Source organism: Sycon ciliatum, chromosome 1 (genome assembly GCF_964019385.1).
Source record: "Sycon ciliatum chromosome 1, ocSycCili1.1, whole genome shotgun sequence".
Lineage (NCBI taxonomy): Eukaryota > Metazoa > Porifera > Calcarea > Leucosolenida > Sycettidae > Sycon > Sycon ciliatum.
Window position 1 is genome coordinate 78,079,801 of NC_088643.1, and position 19,959 is coordinate 78,099,759.

Here is a 19,959-nt window from a genome sequence, read left to right on the forward strand (position 1 = left end):
AGTATCTGGGTTACTTTATGACTTTGTACGTGTATGTCGGTACACCTGCTACACTCGCCAGTGATACCTTATGTATCACAGTATATATCACAGTATATAATTATCACAGTGAACAAGACAAATATTTGGGTATCGTTATGTAAGGATGATTTGGATTATAGGAATACAACTTCAAGTATCTCGCCTAAAAGTGTTCGGGTACCTGGGGTACGACTGTAATTATTATACTACTACTTTACTAGTCCAAAAAACCAGCACATCAAAAATGTACACAATACCCATGTGGATGCAGACCAACAACTAATTACTTACATGCGCTGCCAACCCTTCTTCACTTTGCATCATCCCACAGCGTCATACGACAACTCCACTCCAATCACTCCACGATCAACAAGTCTGTGGCATGAACCAACAAGGTATCCTCGACTAATACTAGTAATAGTAATAATTACAAATTGCAATACAGTGAAGAAGGAAAGTCAGTAAGGACTTTGTAAGACTCACTGGTCGGATTTAGGTAACTGGTCCTCAGCCAAATGATCGCATTAGTATTACCACGCAAGTTTTCCCGCCATCTACAGAATTAGAACATGATAAAAAATGATTTTATCTGATATCGATGCATCATAATCAGGGAGTCGTATTTTACGACTCCCTGATCATATTCATGATGATCTGAGCTGAGCTGCAGCTGATCGAGTCGAGTCCTGATTTTTATCCACCAAGGATCTAGGGAGTAGTAAAATACCACTCCCTCGCCCTGAGTGCGACCGTACTGACACTACTGTACTCACTACTCAGGACTCAGGTCAGGGTACAGTTGTACTTCGACTGACTGAGTGACTGTTCGAGTACAACAATGCATGGCAGATCGTCATACCTGCATGCAATGCATTTGTCAGGTGTCCTGCTTTGAAAGTCGTCCACTTGCTTGAGACGTTGAGTGTTGTGGTCCTTGCTTGCTGGCTTTGGCTTTGCAGTTTGAGCAGTTTTGGTACATAAAAAATGTATGTACACGGATACAGAGAGAGAAAATTCGCTTCATAGTCGTCTGGTTTTGTTGTCCTGGCCCTCGGCGCGGTGGCGGTTGAGGTAGACTTCTTGCGCTACTGTAGCCTCAGGAATCGAATGCGTTTTCACTGTCTCATCTATGACTGTCTTGTAGATATTTGCTTTTTATTGCTGAGTAATTGTTGTGAAACTCACTCGCCACCATGCTCTCAAGCTCGAAACTAGTTGTGCTTGCTTTGTAGTAGTGCCGGCTACTTGCTCTGCTTTCCTGTGTGGGGCTTGCGTCGTTGGCGTTTTCTGTTGATTAGCAAACGAGCGAGGAGCTCCATTGCCGTGTCAACGCCGCCGTTTACGGTGGAGAGAAGGATTATGTCCATTGCCACTCCAACAAGTGTGGAGCGATGCGATAGTGGAACTGCTGAGGTATGTTCATTGTCCTTTCTCATAGCTCTACGGTGTAGCTCTCTGTGTTTAGGATAATGTCGCTTTTCTTTCCTGACTGTTGAGGGCCAGTTCTCATTGTGTTTCGTTCGTTGGCTGTTTTCTTTGTTTACATGTAGGATATGCTTACCCGTCACGTTTGTGCTGACAATAGCATGGTGATAGAACCCAGTAGCATGGACGAACATGCATCAGCAACGTTCACTGTCTTCGACTCGTGGCAGCCGCATGACCAGATAGAATTTGCCAAGCGTATGCTTGATCGAATGACCCATTTCCAGCAAGGTCAAATCTCCAATTACTTGCTTCAAATTCTTCAACGGGATTTCATTTCGTGTTTGCCAGGTAGGTGTACAAAGGTGTGCAGGCAGTACTGTCTTTTGGTATCTTGATGTCGGTACACATGGTACGTGCATCCCTCTTTCCTTGCGACCACCATCAGATGCAGACCATACTGCAGTAGTATTGTAGTACAGTACATATCACGTACATACATGATTGTACTCACATGTACTCACATTCTATGTCACCCGTCAGGATTAGTCGCCTAGTAGATTATACAAGGCGACTAATCCTGACCCTTGGCTTTGGACTACGTGTGTAAATCCTGAAGCACCCTCCCCCAACCACACGTTTTGACAGTGATAATACATGGCGAAAACAATGGATACCCCCGTACGGTCACTGCTTTTTAACCTTTTGCGCCCGGTTACCTACATCCACAGATTCATGCTACCGCATACGCTGCTGCACGCAACAGTCCCAGTATGCATTTGAAAGTATCTGCCGTAAAGTACTGTCAAGAGTGCATAACCCCCCCCAGAGTGTGCAACGCCGATCCAGCTCTGCATAGGGTCTTGGTCGAGCGGAATCGGATCTTCTGATGTCATGCGTACACTCCACACCAGCACAAGGCCGGTCTCGAGGCAGGGCACCATTGTTTTTGATACGAGAGTACCCGCGACTCCCCGGGTTCCCGTGAGATGTGTACGGTATTATGACGCAAAGATCCGATTACGCTCGACCAAGACACTGTGCAGAGCTGGATCAGGCGTTGCACACTCTGGGGGGTTATGTACTTTTGGTACCGTTGATCCCCCCCCCCCCCCATGCCATGTGGGTTTTCGGCTGGGGCGAGAATTAGATCAAGGCTGTGAAGTACTGTACATGTACGACAATGCAGACAGTCAGACTTGGTGAGCTGGAGTGTGCATATTTTCATCCTGCACTGGCACATATTGTGCAGCAGTGCCTGCGTCGGTTCAACACCATACTTCATTGTATACGCCGAAGTCGCTTCACAGGCAGAAATTTGACAAGGTCGGAAATTAGAGAGGGGGCGGATCAATGGTACCTTACTGTAATTTCGCTCACCAGTTTCGGATTTTTCATCTTGGTCCTCTCTCTCTCTCTCTCTCTCTCTCTCTCTCTCTCTCTCTCTCTCTCTCTCTCTCTCTCTCTCTTCCGCTTGACTGTTCTCTTCCTGTTGTATTTTGCAGCGAGTGGCCATTTCGACTTGGCAGTCAAGATTCTCATGTACCTTGATCCAGCATCGGTGTGTAAGGCTGAGCTTGTCTGTCGGAACTGGTACAATGTTATCCAGAGTGGTCGCATATGGAAACGCCTGATTGAACATCGGGTGCGCACTGACAAAGCTTGGGAGAATGTTGCAAAGAAGAGGAAATGGTAAGCAGCTTGGTTCAGGGCAATAGGGCTTGAAAGTGCTACGTCACAGCTATAGCAACAATTTCAAAAATTCAAAAACTGGATCCACATGGATCCAATTTTTGTATGGATCCAATCACATTTCAAGCGATCTTACTCGCAGCAAGGTGATATAGCAGGTGAAATTGACTGACTGGGCTAATGGGGGTGGGGTGACAACTGGTGGCGAAATAAAAGTCACACCTGCATACGACATGAGTGGGTTGCTATGCACCCACATACTGAGGCAATAGCAAAGTCACACCTTAGTGGATCCAAAAGTAGAAATCTGATGTGAACTTACTACTCCCTGGCCGTTTTGACGTCGTCACTTTCAAGCCCTGTAGCCCAAATGCTCTCAGTCTTGCTCAAAGTATAGGTGTCTATTTGTGTGCATAGCTCCTGTTCTGTTTTCTTTTTGTCTCGATTCGTTTTCTGTCTGTCTGTATTTGTGTTTGCTTAAAGGCGCGCTTTTCTCTATCATTCCAACACACAAGATGACCAACTTGAAGGCGAGTACTTCCGTGGCCTCTACCCCGTTATCATCCGTGACACGCTTAGCTTGGAGCAAAACTGGCGTGACGGGCCTCCTGAGCTTCACCGCATTCGTTGCCAGAGTGAAAACAACAAGGGTGTTTATTGCTTGCAGTATGACGATGATAAGATTGTGTCAGGACTTCGGGACCACACCATCAAAGTGAGTACTGGCTTAGTGTTGTGGCTGCAATGAATCCCAAGCCTTGATTTATAACTGGTAGGGGTGAAACGAGTATTCATATTCCTTGTTCGAGTACTCTACATGCTTCCGAGCGAGAACGAGTATTCCCCCCATACCTGGAAACCACACGATTCCACATGACTCAACAGCAAGGTTGGCTAAAGAATGCCTTTCACGTTCTCAAGCAACCTTAAATGGATATCCATGATTCAGTAATTATTATTATGCACAGCTCTGGCTGTCTCAAGCAAGTGAAAACTAGCATGTACAAGCAAGCACTGGACGACAAAATCAGGAAGCAGAAACAGACATAGATAAATGGTGCAAATACCAAATATTAATATACAAGTAGTGGCATGGGCATGTAACAGGGCTTGAAAAGTGCTCTCTGTTACTTGGCAAACACTGCTAAACCGTCACTCCGATCGTCTACATAGAGATACACGTAGAACACTGATCTCAGACTATTCTTCAAGTGCTGTTGACTGAACACAGTGGTCAGCTTCCTCTTCAGTATACATAGCCTCTCTTGACGAGGGAAGCTGTACATCAGGCACCATCACACGTGGCTGCAGCAACTTGAGGAAGACGTTAGAGTGGAGGAAGATGAGAGCGTCAACATTGGCTGGGGCAAGAGACGCACGGAGTTTGTTTACGATAATACCGGCTGCGGAAAACACACGCTCTGAAGGCACCGATGTAGCCGGAATATACAGCACCTTTCTGGCCACCTGCATCAGCGTTGGAAACCGTTCAGCATTACCCTTCCACCAGTCCAGCGGGTTCGTCTTTGGGCTGACCTGGCGTTCAGTGAAATACAGCCGCACCTCTGTCTTTAGATCAGCCAGCGGTGATGACGTGGACGAAGAGGATGATGAGGTATCCTCGAAGCATGCAAAAAAAGGATTCCATGGGGTCAGAAGACTCTGTGCATACAACATCAGCACTGCTCTCAGGTGCGAGACAAGGGCGCTTAGCAGCCGGTTCTACGTTACTATCATCAGGCTCAACTTGTGCAGAACCTGTTACGAGTTCTGTGGCACGTCGCATCACCTCTTCCTTTACTTCTGACCTCATTGCCTCTGGCAGGAATCCAAGGCTACGGCTACGAGGATCAAGCGCTGCTGCAATACAGGGCAAGGAATGAGGACTAGGTGGATCCAGTTCAAACTTTTGACGGATCTCACTTGCCAATGTAACGGAATCTCAGCCATTCCGTTCCCCGGGACGCAGGACACAAAGGACAAGACTTGTTTGTTTTACATATTAATATTTGGACATTACGGAAAAGTAGACTACTCTGACAGAGACGAACAAGAAGACTGACAAAAGGACTCTCGACTACAAAAATGGCGCATGCTCATATCACACATGCACGCGACTAGACGAGACAGTTTGGGGAATGCCATCACACAGGAAAACAACACATCATTTTACAACACCTGCCCCCTTGATGACATTCCACAAAATAATAAACCGACACCACGTTCCACATGCACAACAGCAAAAGGAACCACAGCAAAACAGAAAAACCAAAACCAACCAACAGCTTACATTGTAGCACAACAAAACTGGGCCACGACACAGGGCCAAACCAAGACACAAGAGCCGACGCTCTCAACCAAGCCGCACCACAGGGCCAAACCAAAAAACACAAGAGCCGACGCGCTTAACTCAGGCACACAAGGCCAACCGAAACACGAGAGCCAAAGCTCCAACAAATAACAACATGCGCGCAGCAGCGCAAAATACATCTACAACGCAAATTAATGCAGAACAACAGAACGACGAGAAGAGCAACATACCGACAACCAAACTCAACAACACAGCAACGAACTGAACAGCGAGAGAAACACGATCAGACAACACAGCGAGCAAGACAACAACAAGACGAACAACGAAGGACGACACACAGTCGGTGATGCCAGACTCATCCACTGGCCTCTGGCGAGCCACGGCCACACGCTCCATGCGGTACCTGCCGTCCCAGGCTCCAGTCCCCAGCTTCTGCCGGTCCAACCACCTGCTCTGCCTCCTCTTCCACCGTCGTACGCTCCCACCTGCTCCTCTCCTGACCTCCTCCATTCCCACGCATACTTTATAGTTTTACTTTGTTGTTGACGACGACGACGAACAGACTCACTACAAACTAACTCATCCTCTGCGTCCCGGGTTTCGGCACCACGTTGTAACGGAATCTCAGCCATTCCGTTCCCCGGGACGCAGGACACAAAGGACAAGACTTGTTTGTTTTACATAATTATATTTGGACATTACGGAAAAGTAGACTACTCTGACAGAGACGAACAAGAAGACTAACAAAAGGACTCTCGACTACAAAAATGGCGCATGCTCATATCACACATGCACGCGACTAGACGAGACAGTTTGGGAAATGCCATCACACAGGAAAACAACACATCATTTTACAACACCAAAGACTCGGAATCGGGTGATTGCGACTGATGCATCTTCATCATCAGCTGCGACATCCAAGTGACGAACGAGTCCAGCAGCAACAGGAGCAACCAATGACAGTGTGCAGAATTTCTGACCACCAAGCAGTGTAGTTGCAGATGCCGAGTGCTCCAGTGTCGCTACTACTTCCTTCGCCAAGGACCATTGCAACTCTCTTAGAAGCAGAGTGTTGTGAATGGACTTGGTGAGAGTGGCATCCTCCAACACGGCCATGATTGGGAGCTTCAGGGACAGCAGTCGCTTCAGCATGTGTATAGAGCTGTTCCATCTAGTGGAGACATCCTGGATGACGTGGAGAGGAGTGGATCCCGTCTCCCCCATGGCAGTCTGCTTGTTCACCAGAGCTTCCGTAGCTTTTGCACTGTGGTGGAAGTGACCCACAAGCCGGTGAGCATCGGCCAGAAGCTTCTGGATTGGCTGCGAGGAGGCTATACTATGTCGGATGCACGTCTGCAGCCTGTGTGCGGCACAAGCTGAGAAGCTCCACCCGTTCTCATCCTGTAGCAGCCTGCTGGCTGCCATTTGATTGGCTGCCTCATCGTGAACGAGACATGCCACTGACTTTGCTGGGACTTTAAATCGACTCAGCACATCTTTGGTGGTTGCAGCTAGATTCACCGCTGTATGGCTACCCTGGAAGCGCGATGTCTCCAGCACACAGCTAACCAGCTCCCAGTCATCGGTGATAAAGGGTCCCGTGTACGTGACGAAAGACACAATGGCCTTTGATGTCCAGGCGTCAGTGGTGATAGCGATGGAATCAGCTTCACTCAGCATTTTTTGCAGTTCCTGTTTCCCAGTTTCGTGGCGATGGCGTATGATGTTCGACACAGTTGTCCTGGATGGCACTGAGTAGTTGGGCTCGATATATCCTAGAAGATGTCGAAATCCAACGTCGTTCACAATGCCTAGAGGACGCATGTCTTTCCCGATCCAGTCAACAACGAGCTCCGTAATGGCCTCCTGTTTCGCTGCATTGCAGGGTTTGCTAGTTCGTGACAACACGAACTGATCCAGTGGCCGCGAAGATCGAGAAGACGGTGGCTTCTCGTCCTGGTCGGCACTGGCTGAGGAATTCGCAACGATGTTGTGCCTATCCTTCAGGTGGCGAGTCAGATTCGTTGTGCCTCCAGTGTACGTGAAGTCTTTCCGACATTCACTGCAGGTTACCAGCTTACCGTTGGGCTGCGTGAAATAATTCCACACAAAGGAACGCTGACTCGACTGGCGCTTTACAGTCGGTGAGACAGACGAAGCTTGACGAAGACGGTCCATAACGCACGGCGTATACAGTCGAAAGAAGAACTTGAAAAAAGAAATAGCAACTGCTCGAACTCTACTCTAAACAACAAAAACATCGATCGACTGGAAAAGGTTCATCTTGACTTCTTCTCCCCCCCCCCCCCCCCCCCCCCCCCGCATGCGCGCGTTGTAGTCTGCACGTACATGTAACAGTTGGCCCTAGGATCAGAGACAGTGCACTACATGTGTAGTGGCAGTGCTGCATGCATGCTCGCCTTGCGCCTGTGTCGGCTGTGCCTGTGGCCATCCCGTACACTACACATGCTAGCATGCAGTCGATCGACATGACGCATGTAAGTGCAGCGCATAGTGAACCCCCGCAATGTTGCAATCGGTACTCGAGTACTCGGATTTGAACCGAGTACTCGCTCGCTGCAAATTTTCGAGCGAATACTCGAGTAATCGATATACTCGTTTCAGCCCTAATAACTGGAGCATGTTCCTCACAGCCGTAAATATTTTTGTTTCGTTTTGGGGCACTCGTTGTCAAAGATAGTCACATAACATAGAATGTAGACATCTTTGATGTTTGCAAGTTTTACTGCTGCGGCTGCTCCGGTAGAAACAGCATTCCGGAAGTAAAAAAAGCGCTCCGGCTGGGAGTAGGGGAAATCCCTTCTCAGTACGCACATTGAGAGCTGCACGAGTAACGTTGGTTTATCGGTAGTGCGAATGCCCTTCACTGTGTATCACCATTCACGGTTTGACGGGGTTCTCGGTAGTCTGAATGCATCCTAAACGATAGGGGAGTACCAATTTCTCTTCCATCCGCTATGATCTTGGGATGACTGAATAAATGTGGTACGTGTGTGTGTGTGTGTGTGTGTGTGTGTGTGTGTGTGTGTGTGTGCTGTTTATATGCTTAGGTCTGGGACCGAAAGTCTTTGGACTGCAAGCATATTTTCACTGGCCACACTGGGTCAGTACTGTGCCTGCAGTACGATGAGAATATCATAATTACTGGATCTAGCGACACTACGATTCAGTAAGTATCGTGATGTGTTTCGCTAACGTAGTCATGCCGTTTTTCTTTATTTTCAGCATTGTTTTAGGGTCATTCAGGGTCTTCTCAGATCGTCACCTATCTCTTTGGTTCACAGTTCTGCTCATACAGTTGTGCCGGATGATATCCGACCCAAAATGCATTCTTCGAAGTATTTGGTGCCCGCTACTTTTTGAAATGCGCTAGAAAGTGCCATCCGGTGTTGTCGATATTGTTCACAGGACGAACACATTTGTCTAGTGCTAGCCTACCACTCATCCCGGAAATGTAAATAGATCGACTTGACACCTTTAGTTCTTGTCCATAAATATCGAAGTTTTTTCACAAAACGAAATAATTTGTTGTGGGGTGGGAGGGGGGGGGGGGGGGGGGGGTTCACCAATTTCGTTTCTGAAAACATTGATACATGCACATGGCCACAGGAGCAGTGACACACTTGCAACTTTTGTTGTATAATTAATTATGCATGTATACGTCAACATTTTTTACGTTCTGAGAGGGAGGGAGGGATTGGGTCTAAACTAAAATAATTTGTTTGGTGAAAAAAGTTCGATATTTACAGACGGCCCCTTTAATACTCATTGAGTTTTCAACCATTTTCAGCTGTGTCCTACTCCACGAGTAGGACCTAATGTTGCCACTTTGTACTGGTCCTGTTTGCACAATGCAGGCATGAGTGCTGGGTAGAGACTATGCCCATGGCCTACCAGTATCCTGTTTTTTTGTACCGTATGTCAGCGCCTTTAACCCTTTCACTGCTGGCCTAGTTTCCCCCTGCCGGCTAAGCTTTCAGCGCACTTGCTTTCATTTCAGACCCTGCATGCACGTCGCCGAGCAAAATCGTTCGCCATGTTTGCATTGATGGATTTCCACCATCTATGGCTTGTTGGAAAGGCCTGAGCCAAGCGAAGACTCTCTGGCAGTTCTCAGCTCCATAGGCATGCCAGTGTCACTTCTATGTGCTCTAGAAGAAGCCCTTACATGTCCCAGAATCGCTAAACAACTTCATAATACATTTTCGTTCGCCATCTCTCTCAAACTAAACCAAACTTCACGAATCAAACTGCGCTGCAAAGCTGAGATCCAAGCGCTTTGATGCCCCACACGCATGCGCTGTAGCAAAGGGAAATCCCTTAAAAAAAGCGAGTCGCGAGCAAAAAGTTTGAACTCATGGCCAGAAAGCGTATTTTTGATTTTTTGGCAATTCTATCCGTCAACGCTCACTCAAAATCTAGTCCTGTCGCAAAGAACTTTATATGACTGGAAAGCTGAGCACAATACCTTTCCAACGGTATATCGTTTGTGAAAATCGGCCGCCGTTGACATGAGTTACGACAGTTTGTACAGTGATATATGCACTTCGTACTATTGCGTGGGCCGTGGAGCGAGATATCTCATCATCCGCCGTTCAGGCACACTTTACAGAGCGAGATATCTCGTCATTAGCACTGAAAGGGTTAACGCCATGGCCTTATATTCGAAACACCGCTGCTTTCCTAGGTATTTTAGATGCAAAATGACTCGCCCACTACGCCATGCCATAAAAGTCAATGTCCACACAGAAATTCAATCTAAATCTACTTGTTCACCCTTTCTGCTGGGCTGTAAGTTTGTTAGCATAGTACTTATTTCTTCATTTTTGAAAAATATACTCCAAATGTCATTTCATTTATGAAGCCCATGGCTTTATAACTGAGACTGGCTTTATAATCGAATATAACACCATGGGTTTAAAGGTGCGGACATACGGTATAAATGTTGATGCACTCGCCGTCTTTTGTACATTACTCTCCTTACAGTGTCTGGTGTATTACGACTGGTGAGATTCTGAATGTTGTGAAGCATCATACTGAGGCAGTGTTGCATCTGCGATTTCAAGGTGACATGCTGGTCACATGTTCCAAGGTACAGTATATCCTTGCAGCTTGTTGCTGAACTTATTAGTACACTCAAACGCCTTTTATCCGGACGCCTCAGGTACGGGCACGTCTCTCTACCGGGCACCTTCAGCTTGAGTTCCTATAGCACAAATGCTTAGAATTTGGAGGTTTTGAACTTTTTTCCGTATGAGGAAGTGCTTATTTTTCACTGCCAACCTATGTAATCCACACATTTTTATCAATGGGTTCCTTTTGTATCCTGAACATGTGCAATACGTTCCAAATAAACTTCTTCAAAAACGATATGATACATGGTAGATGAGTTATCCTGAGATACGGGCAAATCTGAGATACGGGCAGTGCCCGGTCCCAAGGTGCCCGGATAAGAGACGTATGTTACCATTTTTTTCGGGCCCGGATAAGAGACGTATGTTACCAATTTTTTCGGGCCTGGCCCATCATCAGGATAAATTTGGTAATAATAAATTTGATTTGAATCGCACTAAAAAGACTGTGTTTGGAGTTAAGAAGTGAAGTTTTATAATTAATGTGTACGTGGCTGCATTGGAGTTTGCGGAAAAATGTACTTCCTCTGTATACAAACACTTCGTGATGGATTTATGGCTCAACACCAGGTTGTATGGACTGTAGAGAAAGAGGGTGTCCGTATCTCAGAGTCTTCCGTAACTCGGAAATACACTGCTACCATAATGGATATAATGGACATGGTTCATGCTTCTCTTGCGTTGCGCTCACTGACCCCAGATTGAAACCAGTCAGCTTTCACTTGTCCCCACTGTAGGCTTGTGTATGTTTTATGTGCTGGTGTAGACTTGTGTATGTTTTATGTGCTGGTGTAGACTTGTGTATGTTTTATGTCTGTGCTGGTGTTAATGCAGGACCGCAACATTGCTGTTTGGAGAATCCACTCGCCGAATCGTTTCGAATTAAGAGAGATTCTCACTGGTCATAGGGCGGCAGTGAACGTCGTTGACTTTGACGACAAATTCATTGTGTCGGCATCAGGCGATCGATCATTGCGGGTGGGTAACTAAAGCAATTGTTCAGTAGTGTCGTGTGTTTTGGACAAGTGTTGTTTGAGATCTGCGAGTGCATGTGCTGCTTAAGGGCCGGGTTCCACTGCTGCTCCGCGGCACTTGGCTGCATGCAGCGGAGCAGCGCGGTTCCACTGACACTCGCCATTCGCGGTACCGCGGTCATGCTCCACACTTTTTGATGATGTTTCACCTGCTTGCGCGCGAAATCAAAAAAATCCTCGTGTTCTGGCCTGCGCAACGAATTAAAATTTGAATTTTAAAATTCTGGCGTACAAAACAATGCAAAGTACGGGAAACAGGTCGAGCCGCGGCTCGCAGTTTTTGGTCAAGAATCGTAGCAAAAGCTCGCGGTGAGCCGCGGACTCGCTGCTCCAGCTCGAGCCGCGGTCACTATGGTAATGATGACGTTTCAAGCCGCGAAAGACGAGCAGCGGAGCCGCAGTGGAACCCGGCCCTAACTGACCCATGTGAGTGTACTCTCAGAAACCTCTCCTGGACCCTTATTATAACATGAGATCTGTTGGTATTGTCTTTGTATGTGCCATGTAGGTATGGCGGACATCAGATCTGCAGCACGTGAGAACCCTGCACGGCCACCGAAGAGGGATTGCGTGCTTGCAATATCGTGACCGTTTGGTTGTTAGCGGCTCTTCAGATTTCACGATCAAGTAAGAGACGAAGCTGCTTGAACATGTCTCCCATATTTCCTATTTCTTTCAGTTGCTCTTTAATAATTGACTGGGCAACTGTCATGTGACATGTCGGTGGCTGCTCATGTTTGCACTTTCTTCCAGCAACAGGCAATTGGGGGGGGGGGGGGGGGGGAAGTCTGACAAACTGACTTAGGTACTGAGCACGGATGTCATCCTGTATATAGCGGGGAGGACAATGGAAATGCACTATCATGCAAGCTTTGGTATTCCAGATATGCAGGAAACCTGCTGCTCAGTGTGTATCTCGAAAATCGAATACACCCTGAGTGGTATCAAGAGTACATACAGGGCTCTTTTTTTTGTAAAACAGCCTTAAACAGGTAATAGAAGTCGAATTGCATATGAGTAACGTCAGTGGGTACCTGAACATTGTGATTATAATTGTATGCTTTTGACGGGCGAAGGTGGCCGGATTTCATCTGTAGAAGAGTCTCAGTGTTGTTTTGCTGATGCACAGTTTCTGTAGCTTCAACCTGTTTTCCTTGTTTCCTTTTTGTACATTGTGTGTGCTTTTAGACTGTGGGATGTTGAGTGTGGTGCTTGTTTGCGCACATTGGAAGGACACAATGAGCTCGTCCGGTAAGCGTGGTAACCTGGCAATAACAACCCAAAGTACTTCATTTGTGTTTCCCGTGGAACTGTGAAGAATGCATTTCTTTTTATGTACTAGTCGTAGTCTTGTGCTGAAGTCCATGGATTTTTTTCTTTTTGTCCCTGTGTTTTCCCAGGTGCATTCGATTTGACGAGAATCGTATTGTTAGTGGTGCTTACGATGGGTGAGTTGTATGGGCTGTCTAGTCTCTTCTCTAATTCTTGTAACAGTTGTGACAGAGTTTAACCAGCTTCAACCTGCCCTTAACGACACGGGCAAAAATGGATGCCGATGAAATGAGGACAGCTTGGCCAAGCTTCTTCATTTCCCTGTGCACTTTGATGCACATGAGCAATTGGGAATGCTGGTGTATGATGACTGCCGATGGTGCCGCATGTGCAGGGCGCTCCGTACAACCATGCTGTACTGGTGGGGAGAACCTGCTCGTTCAATACTAGTAATAAGTATAGTGTTCAATGTCATGTACTATTGGGTCCAGAGGCGCATGTTGAAGTCTGAGCAGTGTGACACACGTCCTTCAGTTATTGGTCTAAGAATTGAGGGCACCTGTGTCAGGCGCTTGGGTGTCTGCGTTTTGCCAAGGTTGAATTCATACTAGTATCTTGTCTCTGGTTATGTCATTGCTCACATCCATCACTGCCATTGGCACTGATGTTAGTGATCTGTACCAGCACGCGTGTAGTCTACACGTAGTGGCTGGCCATGCATTCCTGACAATCACCTATCCTACACGTACTTGAAGTTGTATATGGAAAGCTTGTTACAGTGTGCGTGTGTGAAAAAAGTGTGTTTTATCATCAACATGGATCCGTTTCAGTGACTAAAGAAGTGAAGGTCAAAGAGAGGTGAAAACCTAGCTTAACGTCATATCTGCTGTTCTCTTGCGTATAGCCTGATCAAGGTGTGGGACTTGAAAGCTGCTCTAAATCCAAGATCTCCAAACAAGGACTTGTGCATCAAAACATTGGAGGTATGTATTTGTTTGATCTGAAGCGTCGGTTTTAAATTTGTTCATCTAGTGCATTTGTCCCCACCTTAGGGAGCCCACTGTCAGTGGTCTATTTCCTTTGCCCTTGCGCTCGACCAGCACTCTGAAAAGGTGTATGAGGGCTTCCATAAATATTAACTTTGGACTTTTCTATGTACCTTGGGCAGGTTTATTACTTGGTAAGAAATCTAAAAGTAGGGCCTTCGGAATGCGCTCACCCTCCATCCTCGGCACATGTCCAAGCCACTGAAGGTAACTTCTGCTGAGACGACAGTCCATATCCATGGTGTCACCTAGGGGTGAACAAAGTAGTCGATGGTGCGAAGGACCTTCGTTTTCGATTCGAACGAAGGTCGTCACGGATTTACTGCATGCATGCACTGATCTTGTACGATGTGCTGTACTGCCGTGTACAACCACCCTTGTTGTCATGCCGATCGAATGTGCTGCACATACAAGTAGTAGGGGCACGGACCGGGAGCGTACCGGAAGTGACAGTAGTCCAAGCACTGGCCCAGTTCCAGTGTGTACTGTAGATTACCTCGCGTGCGTTGATGTTGCGATCTGCAGGCTACTATGCACTCGTCCAGAGTACTGTTCATGTTGCGAGTTCTGACTGGGTCGTGGTGGCGCTGTTTTCGGAACACTGACCGCTAGCGGACTGACCTTGCTGTACTGACTGTGCTACATGACCTTGACTCGATCGTCGACAGGGACATATGATCATGATATTGCAATGCTGTAGTTTTGCGTCCCGCGCCCTAGTTTGCTCGGCCGCCGTCGAACGAAGACACTAGTTGCAGTTCAGTGGTAGTTTGTCAGTAGCTGGTCTGCCTTCGAAGTGTTACTTGTGTTTGTTGAAGAGTTGTCTTCATGAAAATTGAAATGGCTCCAGGGAACGGTCCGACGTGTTGAAGGACCTCCGCGAAATTCCCGGCAAGGTGAATTGAGTGCTTTGAATGATTTGCAAGGAAGAGTATGCCTACCTTGGCAACACATCCAATCTGTGCGAGCCTGCGAGCAGCTCATCCGGAAACCCAACCAACGATGGACGGTGCATCTAGAAAAACCGGCGCTGGAGGACGCCCAGCCACTGGAACACGGCCAATGACATCGTCCATGGCACTGAGAATTGATGGCAAAAAAGTGTCGAAAATCAGCGACCTCGTAGCTGATTGGGTTTGCTGATAACATGCGGCCCGTTTCCATCGTCCACGACATCGGCTTCCTCCGCATCCTGCAGTACATTGAGCCGGACTACGTCGTCCACCTTCTGAGGAAACGGTATAGTCAGTGCCGGAAGTAACTCCAGCAGCTGTAGACTGGACTCTGTGGCGGTGACAACAGATGGCTGGACGAGCAACGCCTCACAGTCCGACGTAACGTACACCTCCACTTTATTGACGCAGACTGGAACCTCTTATCATGCGTCTTGGAAACCACCGAGTTCAAGGGCAGCAACCACCCAGGGAACCGATCGGCAGAGCATGCTATTACTGTTGTAAAGCGAGTGCCAGTGCCAACGAAGAAAGTAGTAGCCACTGTCCACGACGAAGCCGCACACATGATGGCAGCTTGCTCCATCCTGTAGCAGGACCATGACTGAGCCAGTGTGGCATGCGCAGCGTACGAGCCGCAGACTTGCATTCACCATTAAATCTTGACACCTCTGTGACTGTGTTAAAAAAAGAATCCTTTGACACCTCCTTCGTTTTAATAAAGAAAGTTCGAATGGGAATTTGAGACCTCCGTTTCACCCCTGCTGTTACCTCCGCGCTCCCGACACTCCATATCCAAGTCCGAGGTATCGCCCCAGCTCTTCATGCCCTCATCATGAGATATCCTGTCAGTCCACGCATCTTGGCGACTGATGCACACGCGCTCGCTCTCTCTCTCTCTCTCTCTCTCTCTCTCTCTCTCTCTCTCTCTCTCTCTCACACACACACACACACACACACACACACACACACACACACCTTTGACCTTGACCTTTTGACGCCCATCGCCGGAGGCGATGATAGCAATGCTACGGCAGAAGCCATAGCAACTTGTGCTGGGATTGCACCATTCAACAGCTTGCAAGGCTGAAGAATTCACCAGGCTGAATAGTGACACGCACACACACACACACACACACACACACACACACACACACACACACACACACACACACACACACACACACACTATTGTACATCGTAATATTGAGTCCTGGTTAGGTTGGCATTTATTTTTTCCATTTATTTTCTCTTTTCAGGCAGTTCACTATCCTGACAGTTTATACTTTGAATACTATTATTGTAGTATTGTTCTGTCACCCTCATGTTCATCTCGTTTCTCGGTGTGCGTATGCAGGAACATGGCGGTAGAGTGTTCCGGCTTCAGTTTGATCAGTTTCAGATCATTAGTAGTTCACACGACGACACCATTGTGATTTGGGACTTTGTTACACCCAGCGATGACAAGAACGATCCCTTGCCATTGTGGATGAACGACGATGAAGGCTCAATGGAGGTTGTGTGAAGCTGCATCCAACCTGAAGGGTAATCAAACTTGCTTGCTTACTCCTCGCCATATTCTTTGGCCAACTTTGATATGAACACTGTCCGTATTTCTGTGCGTGGTGGTGTGCACACGTCCGATGCAACTGTAGCCGTCTGCAACTCAGTGCAACAATTTATTATTTTTTTATCCTCAAAGCATTTTTGAATTCATCCTATCATACGGCCGGCCGTCCGAATTCGGCCATGCCGCAGCACACTCTCGAATTTATTGCACCGAATACACTCTACTTCTTGGTGTCTGAGACGTCGTCTTCCACAGTTACGAGTGAAGTGATTACTATTGACGCGTGGAAAGCACGGTAGTGGGCATTGCTCTTCTGCTGGGTGCTTCTCCTTGCACATAATTAGTTGCCCGAGTCGAACAGCACTTGCAGAATATTTAGCATAGTGTTGTGCTCCACAGCCACCCAGATACAAAAAATTCATCAATGTAAAGTCCCCTCATGTCATGGCATCTGCTCTAGCTTCGGCCATCCCTTTCAAGAAAATTAGTTGTCTGCTGGTTAGCTTCCCCCTCATGCTTAGTGGGGCATCATTGATGTGTGTAGCTCAGACACTAGACCAATGCCTTTCCTTTCTAATCTCTCTGTTAGACTTTTTCTGTAGGAGTTTTATCGTACTTGACGTACATGCATATCTCTGTGTCTTGGTGCATTCATATCAATAATCATTGTTTGTGTGACGTGTGTGACGTGTGTGTGTGTGTGTGTGTGTGTGTTAGTTTAGAAGTGAGCATGCTACTTTACAGTGAAGTCCATCATTATTATCACCGCCATCATCATATTCATGATCATTCATTATAATCCTTTATATTCAAGGCACTTGTTCAGTTTTGTAAAGTGCTTTCTCAACATGACTGTGTTGTACTGCTTCAAACGGTATGTCCGCATGGCTTCAGTGTCTTTTCAGTTTATCTTAGCGTTGATTGCATTGTCTCATAATTATGTTATGGTACGATAAATTATTTTACTTTTGCTGATCGTTTATCAACATGCGCTGTGCTATGGCTCATCCAATGTGTTACTTGTCCCGCCGTGGCTGGGTTCTGTGTGCATCATGCCTAGCTGTACCGACAGCATGCATGATTCCCATAGTACTTCACAAACAACAGAAAGTGTGTTCTCTGCAGTCATTGGTGAGGTTTCGTGTGCCACTTCGATGTCAACGCCAAAGGCTCACGTTCAGGTTTCGCGCCGCATGCAGCAACAGACGTTCAAATATTGTCATTGTGCAGTTGAGGCAGGAAATTAAAAAAAAATTATTGAGTCAAGCAAATTTATTTGAATTTGATACTGTTGATGGTGTGGTCACTAATGAGTGTGGGTATTTATCAAAGGTCAATATATATGCTGATATTTGACCGCTTAGAGATCACAAGTTTCTGTGGCGGTCAATAATAAGAGAGTTATAATAGCAATTATCACTCTCTTATTATTGACCCCCACAGAAACTTGTGATCTCTAAGCGGTCAAATATGTATGTGTTATTAGCCGAGTATCAGGGCAATACCGGCAGATATCGTAGCCGGTATTGCCCGTACTACGAGGCTAATAACACATTTATTACATGCATACTTCCCTAATTTGATGTACTCATCAACGTACACTGCCTTCACACGTGGAATTCGGGATCATGGTACGAAAAACTACGAGGTACATGTATCCAACTGGTATTACATGCGCACCTACTTGTATGTGTATGTGTACAGTGTGTATGGGGTCAAATGCCGGGCAATATGTATCTATTATTGCACGATTAAAGAGGTCAATATATGAAATATATTATTCATATATTGACCGATTACGAGGGCTATCAGCCCGAGGACTTAGAACTTTTTCCTCAACTTAGAAAAAATCAGAACTGAAAGAAGAAAAACCTGAAGCCAGATGCTAGGATTTGAACCCAAACTGTCAGATTCTCAGTCAAAGAACTTGGGGAACATACTACAAGAGACAACTGAAAACTTCGGTTTACACAGAAGTAATGTCCAATGTAAACGGCATATGTACATACTACAGTATTATACTATAACAATAGTATTCCTTTCTTCCTGTAGCAGGGTATATTCTAGGACGAATTTCCAACCGGTTACGGTCCAATGAAGAGTCGGGGGGTCCGGGAGTGACCCCCGGAACATTTTTTCAAAATACAACCCAAATATGGCACTCGACAGCAATTTAACAGATTTCTTGGTGCTGGAGTACAAACTCGTGACCCTAGTACCAGCCCACACGGCTTCGCTGGAAGTATCCGTCCAGAAAAAAGCGTTTGACCATTCACAGCTCCATTCACCCACAGAAAAGTACGGGCGGTTGGAACTGATTTGTAACTTTTCAACCGGTCGCCAACAATTTCAACCGGTCGAAAACCGGTTGGGGCGGTTCTAGAAAATTCCCTGTATAGCAAAGCAAAAACAGTTTTAGGTATGCTATGTCGTGATAAATCTATTATTGCCCTCGTAATCGGTCAATATATGAAATATAGACCTCGTAAAAGACCTCGGGGGACCTCGGTCTTTTACTCGTTCTATATTTCATATATTGACCTCTTTAATCGTGCAATAATAGATACATATAGACAGATTTGAGTGCAAATATAGACTATAAGGGCGCGTTTGGTTGGTACGACCTAGAAAAGGATTCACCAGAACAGCGCGTTTGTTCGGGACTGCACCTGTTCTGGGTCGGCCAGAACATGTTCTGCTTGCTCCGGCCTCGAGGCCGGAGCAGACCGAGCAGTTTCACTTTTTCACAGTGAAACCTGGCGGGAATATCGATTTTGGTCCCAAATGATCATGTGCATACGCTTTTGGGTTGGACTTGTAGTACCGTACACAGTGACCATGGTGACCCATACACATTTTGAAGAATGCACCAAGTTCGGAATATTTTTCACAAAAAAAGTGCTCTGTTTCTGGAGTACCGTTTGGTTGGCATGAGGCTGCTCCATGTGCACCAGCTGTTCGATCCTGTTCTAGATCGTACCAACCAAACGCACCCTAAAATTGTAGTCTGAAGCAAGGCGTTCCTGAATGCTGTTTATAGGGGCCGTCCGTAATTATCGATCTTTTTCACGAAGAGAAAAAGTTTCGTTCATGGGTGGGTGGGTTGAGGAGAGTTTCATTTTGAAAATTATTGATAGCTGAACCATCAATCCATTCTATTTCTAGCTGTAAAGTCCATATATTTTTCGTTGAAGGGGGTGGGTGGGTGGGGGAGGGTCATAACGAAACTTGTTCGTTCTGTGAAAATTATCGATAATGCCGGGATGGCCCCTTTTAAAAGTAGAAAGACCCTTTCACGGTCTCCTGGTGCTTTTAAACCTAGCCTATAGTTGAAAGACAGGACCGTACTAACCAGGGAGTATTTTGCAACTACCTGACGCCAACCAGAGAGTTGAAAATAAAATGGCGTAACTTTTCTGCTGTGAAACGTCACAGCAGCCTTGAATTTCCCTTTTGAGGCTTTTTAAAATAGGCCAACCTCA

The 19,959-nt window shown here is 46.5% G+C and overlaps 2 protein-coding genes across 4 annotated transcripts in view; one reads left to right on the forward strand and one right to left on the reverse strand.

Annotated features, from left to right (window-relative positions):
- LOC135805622 (uncharacterized) overlaps positions 1-525 on the reverse strand; it is a 31,671-nt gene extending 31,146 nt beyond the window's left edge. For 2 of the 3 annotated variants that reach the window (XM_065319690.1, XM_065319688.1), the window contains exon 1: positions 313-440. In XM_065319690.1, the coding sequence (XP_065175762.1) occupies positions 313-345 (33 nt within the window). In that variant the 5' untranslated portion in view covers positions 346-440. Of the gene's footprint in view, positions 1-312; positions 441-504 lie in introns of those variants that run through there. The other variant, XM_065319689.1, reaches the window with a different exon arrangement.
- Positions 526-911: 386 nt separating this feature from the next.
- LOC135805623 (F-box and WD repeat domain-containing 11-B-like) lies at positions 912-17,601 on the forward strand. The gene is made up of 12 exons (XM_065319691.1): positions 912-1,434; positions 1,572-1,797; positions 2,952-3,138; positions 3,622-3,853; positions 8,521-8,639; positions 10,457-10,562; positions 11,437-11,580; positions 12,145-12,263; positions 12,825-12,887; positions 13,037-13,084; positions 13,813-13,891; positions 16,265-17,601. The coding sequence occupies exons 1-12, from the start codon at positions 1,381-1,383 to the stop codon at positions 16,430-16,432; spliced, it is 1,545 nt and encodes a 514-aa protein (XP_065175763.1). The 5' UTR covers positions 912-1,380; the 3' UTR covers positions 16,433-17,601.
- Positions 17,602-19,959: the final 2,358 nt, after the last annotated feature.

What these genes read in the sequence shown, in the direction of transcription:
- LOC135805623 (XM_065319691.1), top strand. Translation starts at nt 1,381, where the DNA reads ATGTCCATTGCCACTCCAACAAGTGTGGAGCGATGCGATAGTGGAACT. An exon ending in TTCGGGACCACACCATCAAA is followed by an intron (nt 3,854 to 8,520) that starts GTGAGTACTGGC and finishes TTATATGCTTAG; the next exon opens with GTCTGGGACCGAAAGTCTTT. An exon ending in TGTGCATCAAAACATTGGAG is followed by an intron (nt 13,892 to 16,264) that starts GTATGTATTTGT and finishes GTGCGTATGCAG; the next exon opens with GAACATGGCGGTAGAGTGTT.